We start from the raw sequence: 13,047 nt of genomic DNA on the forward strand, positions 1-13,047 counted from the left end.
AAAAGAATTTATCGATAAAATTTACACAGAATGTAGAAGGTGCTTAAAAATTTTGTATACTTGAGTCACGGATTTTCTATGTGACTTCCCTTGGTCGTACAGACAACATCTACGAGATAGTCCATTAAGCATTTATGCAGTCACCGACGCAAGCGCATTACAAATGCGTTTTTTGAGTTCTTCAATTATTTTGGGACCCGGCTCACACCGACCACAGTGCTGACGTAAAATATCCTCGTTGTTAGATGGATCATGAGTCTTCTTGCTGTGAGACTAACTGTGGAAGGTATTCGTGGTTTCCTCTCCATGCAACGCAAATGCAGGTTAGTTCCATCAAAAAAAGTCCTCCACAAAGGCAAAATTTCTCCCAATACTTGATTCTAGAGTTCTCTTGTCTTCTGGATTGGGTTTAAAATTACAAGACTACGGTGTTGAACACTGGTAGACGTAAACTAAAAATAGGGTCGGCTGTTCAACGACTGTTATAAAATAAAACTGCTTTGGGCAGGGGAAGCACATACATCTGTATTTCACAAAACCCCATAGATAGAAATCACAGGGTGTCAAGTCTGGAGATCTCGGTAACCAAGAACAGAAGATATCGACCACATCTCCACTTCGACAGATGTTGATTTAAAAATGTGCGAACCCTCGTACCCCAGTGTGAGGGTGCTCCAGCTTGCTGTAAGATGCAATCCGTGGAATCTGTATCATTAAAAGTGTGGCATTTACCAAACTGTGGCATTAACCATACTTCAAGCATGTCAAGATAAACATTTGACGTAACACTTTTCTCACAGAAGAAAAAAGGACAGTACAATTTACGTGATGAGATTGCGCAGAACACATCAATCTTCTCCGAGTACGTTCGTGTTCAGTTACAGAGGAAGGCTACTCCGTACCCCATATTCGACTGATGTGCCAATTAACCTTCCCACTTATGCTGAAGGTTGCTTCATCGCGAAAAATGAGACTACCAGCCATTGTTTCATCCTCCATGCTTTCCAGCATAAGCTTAGCTTAAGTCATACGTTTGCCGTAGTCTCCCTGTTTCAATTGCAGCACAAATAGAATTCTGTACTGTTTTAGTTGCGGCCTCTGTCTGAGAACACGACATACCGTTGTTTGTGGCATTTGTAACTTCCTACTGCCTTCGTACGTCGATTTTCGTGGGATTCGTTCCCGCGTGCGGCGAATTCTTTCAATGTTTTCCGTGGAAATACGTGGTCATCTGCTACTTTTCCTTTGCCCAAACATCCCGTTTTATCAAGCATCCTATGCCATCTGCGTATCATGTTCCCATTTAGAGGTTCTTGACTTGCAACGCTGACGAAATCTTCCCTGCATTGTGATGGCAGAGTGACAATTGTTAAATTCTAACACAGACACCTTACATATAGGAATTTTGAAGTTCATGTTAATCTTATTGATAATTATTTTTCCTTAAATAGTTATAGCTTTTTATAATCCCTATATTCATTTTGAATTACTTTGCATTATGAGTGGAACGTTTTATCTAAAAATAGCGTTATCTTTGTTCGAAAAATCTGAATTAGTCAAATAAAAATAACAATAATTCACAGTCCTTTTTATGTCTTCTTTATTTAGTTGATAATCATATGAGTCCATGTTATTCATGGGCAATGTATACACTAATGAAACAGAAATGTTAAAATGTGTTTATCTTTTAAGGTCATTGGAGTGATTTTTGATTTGAGTGATTCCATTTTAGGCTTGACAATCCTAGCTTGGGGGAATTCTATATCAGGTATTTATTTTGTATTAAATTAAAGAAAAGTATATAACTGCTTTTTGTTCGATAGCAATTATGCATTCGTTATACCAACTGTTATTTTCTAAGTAACACTCACGCCACTATTACAACTCTTGATTATTTACTAACCTATAGCAAATTATTAACATTTGTAACACAGAAAAGCATCATTGGAGTACCTGAAAGATCAAAGTTTAGCCTATTCAGAGCCGTTGCATCACATTTGTGAATAAAGCAAAACAGTATGAATAAAGCGCAAATTAAGGTACAGAAATGAACATATGTATCACAGAAAGGCATCATTGGAGTACCTGAAAGATCAAAGTTTAGCCTATTCAGAGCCGTTGCATCACATTTGTGAATAAAGCAAAACAGTATGAATAAAGCGCAAATTAAGGTACAGAAATGAACATATGTATCACAGAAAGGCATCATTGGAGTACCTGAAAGATCAAAGTTTAGCCTATTCAGAGCCGTTGCATCACATTTGTGAATAAAGCAAAACAGTATGAATAAAGCGCAAATTAAGGTACAGAAATCGAAATACTATAGTTTCGATTCGACAAACAAAAACCATTATAATTATCGAAACACAAAATAAGAGTAGGAAGCTGAGAAAAAATTTATTTCTCCATTTTTTGGAGATTTTATCATTTCAGGAGGGAGATATATAAAAAACAGACGGTATAAGAAGTTTGGTTTGAATGGATGCAAGTTATATAAATTAAATTAGAATAAATTTCCAAACATTGAGAAAAGATAGAGTGCTAGAAAAATACCAAACTAAATTATAAGAATGTTTCAAAATACTGAATGATTTCCTGAAGTCATCAATCGCTCTAAATAGGTTGAGACTCTAATAGGAATTCCAATAATAGGTTTGAGTTTTCTTCTGCCAGAAACATTCAACACTACACTTCATCTACCGATCCTAACTCCTGGAAATCATTTCAAATTTCGTAAAATGCTTATAATTTAGTTGATGGTCTTTCTAGTATCATCACCATATCATTGGAAATCTATTCTAATTTAATTTCTAAAACCTGCACCCTAAGGTTCCCACAGAATCTCCTCAGACCTGATTCTTATCTCCCCTTCCATTATTATCTTGTTGAAGTTTGTGTCTACTTGTTAAACTATTTTTTTTTTCTATTTTCAACGTGTTTGTCTTGATACTTTTCTACTGCCATTTTGTGTTTAGATCCTGAGAAATTTTCTTGCTTATAGAACCGAAACAGCATTATACACATTTCCCAGCCTTTATGTTTTATTCACACTGTTTGCCTTATTCAAACTTATTCAAACATGACACAAATTATACTCCTCATAAACAATAACACTCTAAGGATAATTCTCATTTTAAGACAAATTCGTTGATTAGCAAGCTTGAGAAAAAAATCAAGCATTTTATTAAACCAAAACATTTTATCAAAATCGTCTTGATTTTTTTGTAAAGGAGGGAATTTTATGAAATTTCCCTGAACCGCGGACACCACAAATTCTTAACTAATAGGTTTCTTATTCATTTAGAGACATGTATATTAGATAAAAAAAATATAAATATAGTATTTCTAATAATAATAAAACAGATATGTATTTTCCCTATTTTGGATATTTAAATTTCAGTTAAAAGATATTCACCACAAACAACGGGTTTTATTTTCCCCAGAATTCTTTAGTTTAGTTTGTCAATTTTTCCCTGTGACATATTAATTGCATATTAATTAAATGCATTTAGCACAAATGGGTGGAAAAAAACATATGGCAACAAGATGAGAATATTAATTCATTTAACATTGTGGTAAAGTGACTGCGTAAATTATTTTGCAAATTGAATAATTTATATTAAATGATAAGTGCAAAATATTTATATGAGCATGTTCCAAGTTAAACACATAATTTTTTTTAATTATCATTTCAATATTAAAATTTCATTTTGAGGTAATTTGTATTTATTTCATGAGGGCTCAAAAACAATCTGCATAACTTGATTATTCAAAATACGCCCCTGTCTTTCAACCAAAGATAAACATGGAGGAACTCCATAACTAGCATAATATTTTTTTAGGATATTTTCAATAAATTCAGAAAAAAACATTCGAACTTCAAAGTGTAGAGGAATTAATTAAAGTATCAGAAGATTCAAAGCTTTCGAATTTTAGTTATTTTAAGAAAAATTTCTTGAATAAAAAGATGTTCTAAGCAAATATAATATAAGGATTTATTGAAAAAAAAACTATAATATAAATTTGATTTACGTACAGTTTCGTATAAAAAGCTGAAAATCTCCTGATTTTATTTTAGGATAAAGTGAGCGAAATATTTTTTTCCAATTCAAAACTGTTGTGAACACACTTTGTCTTTTAATTTAAGACAAATTGATATTTTTGTTATTGCACTGTGGAATTATAATATTTCAATTAAAAAAAATCAATTTTTCCATCTGACTCTCTTACGTAAAAGCCTGTGCAATCCGAGTTTTTTGTATTGAAATTGTTCTGAATTGGGAATATGCTTCTTTAAAATAATGATTTTGAAAAAAGGGATTCTACTATTCTTTTATTCATTGATTTTAAAAATATCAAAATTGTGGTATTTTTCATTTATTGATTGCTTCAATTACGTTGCTTGTGTGACATTTGCATTAATTTGAAATGTGTGTGACAATTTTAGTAATTTCAATTTGCAGATTTCCTGTCAAATGTAGCTGTTGCCAGGAAGAACTTTCCCAGAATGGCTATTTCTGCATGCTATGGTGGACCACTCTTGGGTAAGAAAGATCAAACAAGAATTTTTTTAAGGAAAAAAAATAGACATTAAAGTCAGCAAACTGAATTAATTTTATATTTTGTTAAATTTTTTTCTTAGCTTTATTGCTTGGCTTGGGGATACCGTGTATTATTGAAATAATTAAAGGACGAATCCCACCGAAGAATCCGGTAAGTTTTAACGCTCATTCCAAGCTTTGTCCATTTTCGTAATTGCCCATTTTAAGCGCGCATTTTGAGCTGTGACGATGAACTGCAAAAAGCTCTTCGACAATGTATTGCAACATGAACTAATGCAATCCCCTTTAACCCTTTGACGCAGATAGGACGCTGGTGTCCCTTTTATATATATATATATATATATATATATATATATATATATATATATATATATATATATATATATATATATATATATATATATATATATATATATATATATATATATATATATATATAGGAATAGGAACAGTCTAATAGTTACTAAAAAAATCTGTTTCTTATAGGAATTATATTTGTACAAAAATATAAAGTCCAAAGAAAGTAGTTTGAATTTTTTGTTTCATGTTTCATTCCTATTCAAAAATTTATCTTTAGTTGATTTTATAAATTAAAAATATTTCAATGATAAATATTTCTCTTAAATCTAAATAACTGCAAATTAGAAACATTTTTTCTTTGGAAGAGAGCTGTGTTTGGAAGATTTCGCCTTTAACGCAAAAAAAAGGATGCTGTATTTCACAACAATAAACTATTAAAATGCTAAATATAATTTTTTTCACTTATTTTCACTTAAATTACTACAAATAATGAAAAAAGCATGAAAAATATGTTTAATAAAAATTCTGCGTCAAGGGTTAAACCCTTTATAAAATGTAGCTGTCGATCTGTACTGTCGTCAAGGAAAAGTTTTATTGGTGGTAACGCGATTTTTATGTATTAATGTATGTTTTAAAAGTTATGATAAGTTTTGAAAAATTTAAGAAAGTTGTTTTATCCACCATTTTAAATCAATAATTTAAACATATGCTTGACTGCCAAATTCTACGGTTAAATAATAATTTGAGTAGGAAGAATTTTTAAAAGTTAGACTACTTCGACAATATTTAACAGCAAAACACAACTAATAGATCTTATATACATGTGCATAGCTGGCATACATGTGCTGGTATACTGATCTTATGTACATGTGCATTCCGGATTTATTTATCTCTCCATATTAAGAAACTATGAGTGAGATCACTTCCTTGGTTTTGGGTGTTAAACTTTACGTTACATTTTGTTTTGCTGCGCAAAATTTTTAAGACGAAAGAATTGAAATTATATAGGTGTACAAAAAAAATGTAAAATGGAGTACAATGGAATAAAATAAATTTCACATTTGATAATTAGTTCAAAAGATATTAAATGTTTAGTAAAAAATTCCATGCGGACCACCCTGTAGCTCTATGTATTATGTAACGCAACTACAGAGTTGAAATTAAACGTGGTGGAAGAGCCATATTTATTTGCAAACTTAGCGCAAGTATTTAAGAAACTCGTGATTTTTCTCAATTTTCGCATTAAATAACTGTTTTTCTATTGTTGCAGAAAAATTTATTTATCTCTCCCGAGATCTTTGTTTTATAAGTTTGAGCTTTTTTTTTTTTCTTTTTTTTTTTGAAAATTAGTAAAAAATAAGAGAAAAAAAGACATTGGATGTTAATAAATTTTAATATTTATATTCAGATTTTTATAAACAAAAAACTTAATACAAGAAAGATAAGAGCCATTTCTTATTCAAAGTGTAGTAATGATTTAAGTCTCGTTAACGAGTTAGAATACTTTTTCATCTTATTTATAAACGTTACAATATTTTTTTAAGTACAGTTATTTCTATTTATCATTCATTTCGTTACAAGTAACATGTTAAAAAAATTATTTTGCTATTGTAGTAGTTTATTTACGTCGCACAAGAGTTTCACAATGGGCTATTGGCGACGGCCTGGGAAATATCCCTGAGGATAATCCGAAGACATGCCATCACAATATTGATCCTCTGTAGAGGGGATGGCACCCCCGCTTCGGTAGCCCGACTACTTGGACGTAGTCGATCACTTTAAGATAGAACAGTTTAACAATGACCAATACCGCACACCCCCGGTCCCTTCGTAAAATGATCCAAATGGTCACCCGACCGCAGCCAGTGATGCTTGACTTTGGTATTCTACTGGGACTTAACGATCAGTTCACTGAGGGACCAAATTTACGTTAAAACACATACTCTGTTGATGCAGAGTATGTGTTTTAACGGATGATTTAATGCTTTAACATACTCTGCTGATGATAGGGTTACCAACCTGTACTTTATGTACAGGGTAATAGGAAATTCTACCAGCAAATGCAAATGGGTGATAAGGAACATCAAGAAGAGGAAAATTTATCAGAGAACATGTAGTCGCAAACCACGCTTGACAAGGTGAAAATCGAGGGGGAAAAAAGCCCGCGCAGGTCTCAAAATCACGCAGGAAAACAACTACAAAAGATACTACAAACTTGCTAACAGCAAAGGAATTAATTTCATTAATTGTTACTTTAGTTGTTCGAAGTGGCTTTATTGTACAACCTGCAACTGAAACTAATAAAAATCATCAGCGCTTTATAGAGAATACCAAAGAAGTGCTTAATTTAGGCAGAATCTGGAACTGATCTCAATTTTTCTTCTCAAAATTCGGAGACTTTCTTGAAATTTTCACTCTTTCAATGGGATTTGCGACGCCATGTTCAATGGTAAGTTTTCATCGTCTCGTTGCCATTCATTAACCTGAATTTTTCAATCGAGTTTATGGATTACCCTGCGCACAGTAGATGCCAAAACTATGCTGAAAATCCTAAGAAATTCTTCGCACTTAGAAGATTAATTTTTCTTTCTTTGCAGCTGAAATTTTCGCCACAATTTTTCTTCTTATTCTGTGCTATTGGAATTGGACTTTTCACCACAGCAATAACTATGACCCTATGGAAGTTTCAAACCAAAAGACTATACAGCATCGTTCTTATAACTCTCTACTTAACATTCATGACTCTATCAGTGCTTGAAGAACTTAAAATATTCACGTTCTCATTGTGAATGCAGAACACCTGATACACTTTTTATTGAACTATAATTTTTCTGTTAATTGTGTACCAGACATTCGCCAAACTGACTACAAGAACAAATTTCGCTGGAAATTATTTTCGTATGCTTAAGCAATGGTTATGGCCAATATAAATATCAATATAACTCATTATTGTATTGGATTTAGAACTTTATGATGTCATAGAAAGGTATATTTTTTGCACTGTTCCGAAAATGTTACAAAAAAGCATTTAGAAGAAAGTTGGAGCTACGAATTTAAAAATTTATCAGGACAAAAGGTCCCGGCTCAAAAATAGTTAAGATAGATTTTAAGCTTGCAAACAAAAACAAATCAAACACTTAAAAAATAAATTGAAATAAATAAAAAAAACTGCTGACTAATTCAAAAAATGGATCTTCTCTGTATATTCACATCTTTAATCTTCTCAAATACTTGAAATCTTTATACGACTTAATCAGAAAAGTATGAATATTATTTAATAAGAGAATTTTTCCTCTTCTCTAATTAAGTCTCATATAATTTTAAGTGCTTTCTTTTAATAGTGCAATTAATTCATCATGTATTGTAGTTTTGGACACTTTTGGTTTTTAGAGCTTCGGAACCTACCAAGTGCAACTTTTGAATACAATTTTTTTACGTCAAGCTCTGCAGATACATTTTAGAATTTTTCCATTGTGTTGCAAATCTATACAAAGGTTTCTGCTACTGGGATTATACAACCATAATTATACTTTTAATGATACTAAATGATAGATTTTTTTTTAACTACCATATTTCTACGTATTTCTTTTTATTTGAGAGAATTAAATTGAATAAAAATCTAAGTCCACATGGATCAAATAAATCATCGGCTAATGCTGTGATAACGAAGATGGCTCGTTAGTAACGACATTCACTTTATAATTACGATTCTAATGAGGTGTCATAAGCTAAGCTCACGAATGTTTTTGCCAAGATTAATTACCATTGAAAAAAAATTATTAATGACAGTACATACAAAAAATGTGGTTGATAATGTAACATTTTTCCTTAATTTGCAACTCTGCCTCGAAATAATTTTTAGCCATGATAAAATAAGCAAGCGAATATATATATATATATATATATATATATATATATATATATATATATATATATATATATATATATATATATATATATATATATATATATATATATATATATATATATATGACAGGATTTGTTATTACTATTTTATTTCATTTTATTTACAAATCTTTCTTTTAAAAAAATTTCTGTTGATTTCGTGCCATCTAAAGGGCGCTTTTTCATTACACGACACGATAACGACAAAACGGATCCGATTGTCGGCGAACGACAGAGGGTCAAGTAAAATACATGGTCAGCAACGGAGCGCTTTTTCACTCACCGATACGATAACGATTATGTCGTATCCGACAAGGCGATATCGTTTGTCGGAATTGAATGTCGGTTAGGCAAGCAAATTTCTCCTCAAATCGTGGCGATTTTATTAGTTGTTGTGCATCTTTCCTGTTTTATCTCCTCTTTTGATATCATTATTTTATTCTTTTAATCAATTTTAATCTTTTATTAGATCATGTCAAATGTAAAATTTGAAAATAAAAGTTTAATATAATTTATTCTCATGTCTGGTTATAAATTTTTAATTTTATGAAGTTGCATTTTTTACATTATAGTGAGGTTGAAAGACTTAAACAATCATAAAAGTTTCATTGAAAATTTTTATAAATTCATTATATGCTTTAATGAAGAGATGGTATTTTGTATAATAGTAATGGTTTGATAAGAAGGCAAATAAAGACCATTATGCATTTCAAACAGAACTCGATCTAACTACTGGTTTCTGCTTGATTGAATAATAAAACGTCTGCTCCCTGATTCAAGTGAAACATTTATTTGAAACATGGTAGAGCGGCTTCATAAGATAAATTTGATAAAGCTCATTTAAACAATCATCTAAAAAGATTATTCTAAATGAAACTAATATTTTAATTCGATTTTTAAAAAAACGTTAATACTTTAAAACATTTAAAGAATTTAATTAATGTTAAGTGATTACAGACGTAAGTTGGCGAGCAGACGCCAACTCAAAAGCCATATAAAAATTATTCCTCATTAACATCATTCTTGTTCTTGGTTTCTCTCATTCGGACGTAATTAAAAAATTTATTTGGGACTTTTTGTAGCTTATGGAAAAGCACATAAAAATCTTCTTCAACATATCTTGCCTCATTTATTTCGTGCGTACTTACGTTGTTGCAGAAGTTGCGCCAATAAAGGCTGTAGATTAGCGGCACTTAAAAACCGCCAAATCTGTAGCTGCGGTGGCGTTAATACGTAAGTACCATTTCGTGCACCCAAAAACGTTTCTGCACTGCTAGCTTTTTTCTTCTAAAATAAAGTAAGAAGTTTGAGACGACGATTATCATCCGGCATATTTAAAGTTTGCCGAAAAAAATCACAGCAGAACACAAGCAACTGCTCACTTGTTGGGTCTTTGTGCCAACTGAATTAAATGAATGCCAATTTACTATACTACAAATAATTTTATCAAAAAAATAACATATTTTATTTCTTAAGCATTTTAGAACACAACAACATTTATTATATATCTAACTCCGTTGCCAAAACGAATTCAAAACTAAAACTTATAATTTTTCAAAACACGTTCAAATAAATTATTGAAATTTTATGTCTCTACACACTCAAACTCAATACATTGATTGAACAAGAATTTCTACTTCTCGGACTAACGATATCGGACAAGTGAAAAAACAATTGCTTGAACGATCCGGCAACGACATTGTCGTTCACACATTTGTCGTCCGATTTTGTCGGTATCGTGTCGTGTAATGAAAAAGCGCCCTAAGAATACGATTTTAAAAATACTGACAAAACGTTTTTCTTTCTTTTTTTATATATGTGTCAGAAACGTATTTGTTATAACCACTACAAAAATAACTCATTCAGAAAGAATGTCTCAGAACGGAAATTACTAAGCATTAAATTTCCAAATTTAAACTGCATCTATAAAAAGAAAATTCTGCAGCGTTTTAACTGAACTTGGCTATGACTTTAATTTTTTTTTCTTCCTATAACAAAAATTACTGCTTGTTAAAAATGTATGAGAGATTTTTTTTGTATTACTTATAGTAAGAGTAAAACATTTAATGAATATTGTAAAGTGCAACTATATCCCAAACCTGTTATGTTATACAACTATTATTTTAGACTTGTTTAATAAAAAAAAAATATTTTTATCAATAAATTTGTGAAAAAGAAACTGTCTTGCAATTTTTAAAATTTTTTTTAATTCATTAGAGACCATACTATGAAAAATAAGACCACATGAATAATTTCTAATGTTCAGACCAATGAAAAATGTAATTATTAAATAATAAAGATCACTTCCGATCAGGTGAACTGGGTTCGAATCCCAGCAATGGCTGGTCGATGCGAATTCCACATTCGACTTGTACTGTCCACAGTGCTGACGTAAAATATTCTCAGTGGTAGACGGATCATAGGTTAGAGTCCCCTTGCCATCCAGCTAACATATGGAGGTTTTCCCCTCCATGTAACGCAGATGAGGGTAAGTTCCATCAAAATGTCCTACATTAAAGCAAATTTCTCTCAATAATTGATCCAGGAGTTCCCTTGTCTTCTGGATGGAGTTCAAAAATACAAGAGCAGCAAACCCAAAAAAATTTAGTCGGCTGCTCAACGACGGTTTTAAAATAAATAATTATTTTGGGCATGGGAAGCACATACACCTTACCCTATCTTTCACATAACCTCATAGGTAGAAATCGAAGGGTGTCAAGTCCGGAGATCTCAGAGCCAAGAGCAGACGATGTCGTCGGCATCTCCACTTCGACCGATCCTACGGTTTGGAAGATGTTGATTTAAAAATGTGCGAACCATAGTACCCCAGCATGACGGTGTTCCATCTTACTGCAAGATGTAATCCGTAGAATCAGTTTCGATTTGTGTCATTAACCGTACCTCAAGCATGTCAAGATAAACATTTGCCGCAACACTTTCGGTTTCTAAAAGCAATAGAATATTTATAGTGGAACGATATTTCATAAATCCACTTGTTTTGGAGATAAGAGGCTTCTGCTTTTAAGTAAATGTGTCAGTCTAGCATTGATAATCTTTTCGAACAGTTTACAGAGAACTATCAGTCTATAGTTTAAAGGATTTGTAAGGTCTTTTCCAGGTTTCTCCTTTTTACAGGAAATCCCCCCCCCCCATCCAAATACTATTGAACAGTTTTAAGATAGTTAGGAAGAGACAGTCAAATAGATGATTAATCAAACTATTGTGTATATTATCAGGTACTGGTGAAAATTTTTAATAGCTGTTTTCAACTCAAGTGAGGAAACTTTCGAGCAGTAATCATCTTTTGGTGTGAACGGACATTATGAAGAGATTTTTCCAATTCTTGATTTATGTTTTTGAAATGGAATTGGATAATTAGACGGACTAGAGACTTTAGAGAAGCTTCTCTGAATGCCAATTGATTTTGTTGCTTTTGCATTAGAAACTAATGCAGAATATGAAAAGTTTGATTTTGGCTGAGAGTATATTTAGTTTTTGCATTAGTGTAAGAAATATTTTTTTTTTACTTTTATGATCTGCTTCCATTTTGAACATCGTCTAGAATTAGTGGAATGAAGCTCATTACAATTTCTGGAAAAGTTCAATTTCTAAAAGTAGATTGGCTACAAAGAAAACATATTTCCTTTCCTCTACAGTTATAAATTGCATGGCCGAATCTTAAACATTTAAATATAGTAGCAAGTTAGGCACATATGGGCGTATTTTGTAGTTTAGATAACCTACTATAATATAAGTGAGTAGAATGGCTGAGTTAAAAGTTAGAATTAGATTTTGAGTAACCGAATCCCAGCGATGGCTGGTCGATACGATTTTCGCATTCGGCATGCACCGGTCAGTGATGACGTGAAATACGGTGGTAGACGGATCATGGCTTAGAGTCCTCTTGCCATCAGGCTAACCGTGGGAGGTTCTCGCGGTCTTCCTCTCAATGTAACGCAAATGCGGGTTAGTCCCCTAAACAAGTTCTCCACGATGACAAATTTCTCCCAATACTTGACCCAAGAGTTCCCTTGTCTTCTGGATTGGGCTCAAAATTACAAGGCTACGTGGTACGTACATTAGTAGTCGTAAACCCAAAAAATTGGGTCTGCTGTTCAATGACAGCTAGGATATCTTTGCCCGAGCTGTGATTGCTCAGGGGATAGAACGTCCACCTTCCGGTGGGGTGTAACAGGATCGAATCCTAGCGATGGCTGGTTAACACGAAATCGGCATCAGACTTGCACTGACCAGTGTTGACGAAAAATATCCTCAGTGG

General features: G+C 32.2%; 1 protein-coding gene across 4 annotated transcripts in view; it reads left to right on the forward strand.

Moving 5' to 3' along the window:
* Positions 1-7,991, forward strand: part of LOC107441922 (mitochondrial sodium/calcium exchanger protein) — a 72,097-nt gene extending 64,106 nt beyond the window's left edge. For all 4 annotated transcript variants that reach the window (XM_016055331.4, XM_016055334.4, XM_016055333.4 and 1 more), the window contains exons 14-17: positions 1,693-1,768; positions 4,464-4,544; positions 4,643-4,713; positions 7,460-7,991. In XM_016055331.4, the coding sequence (XP_015910817.1) occupies positions 1,693-1,768; positions 4,464-4,544; positions 4,643-4,713; positions 7,460-7,651 (420 nt within the window). In that variant the 3' untranslated portion in view covers positions 7,652-7,991. The remainder of the gene's footprint in view (positions 1-1,692; positions 1,769-4,463; positions 4,545-4,642; positions 4,714-7,459) is intronic.
* The last annotated feature ends 5,056 nt before the right edge of the window (positions 7,992-13,047 follow it).

The sequence above is a fragment of the Parasteatoda tepidariorum genome, chromosome 1 (assembly GCF_982258835.1).
Source record: "Parasteatoda tepidariorum strain Cologne lab strain chromosome 1, Ptep-v5.0, whole genome shotgun sequence".
Taxonomy (NCBI): domain Eukaryota; kingdom Metazoa; phylum Arthropoda; class Arachnida; order Araneae; family Theridiidae; genus Parasteatoda; species Parasteatoda tepidariorum.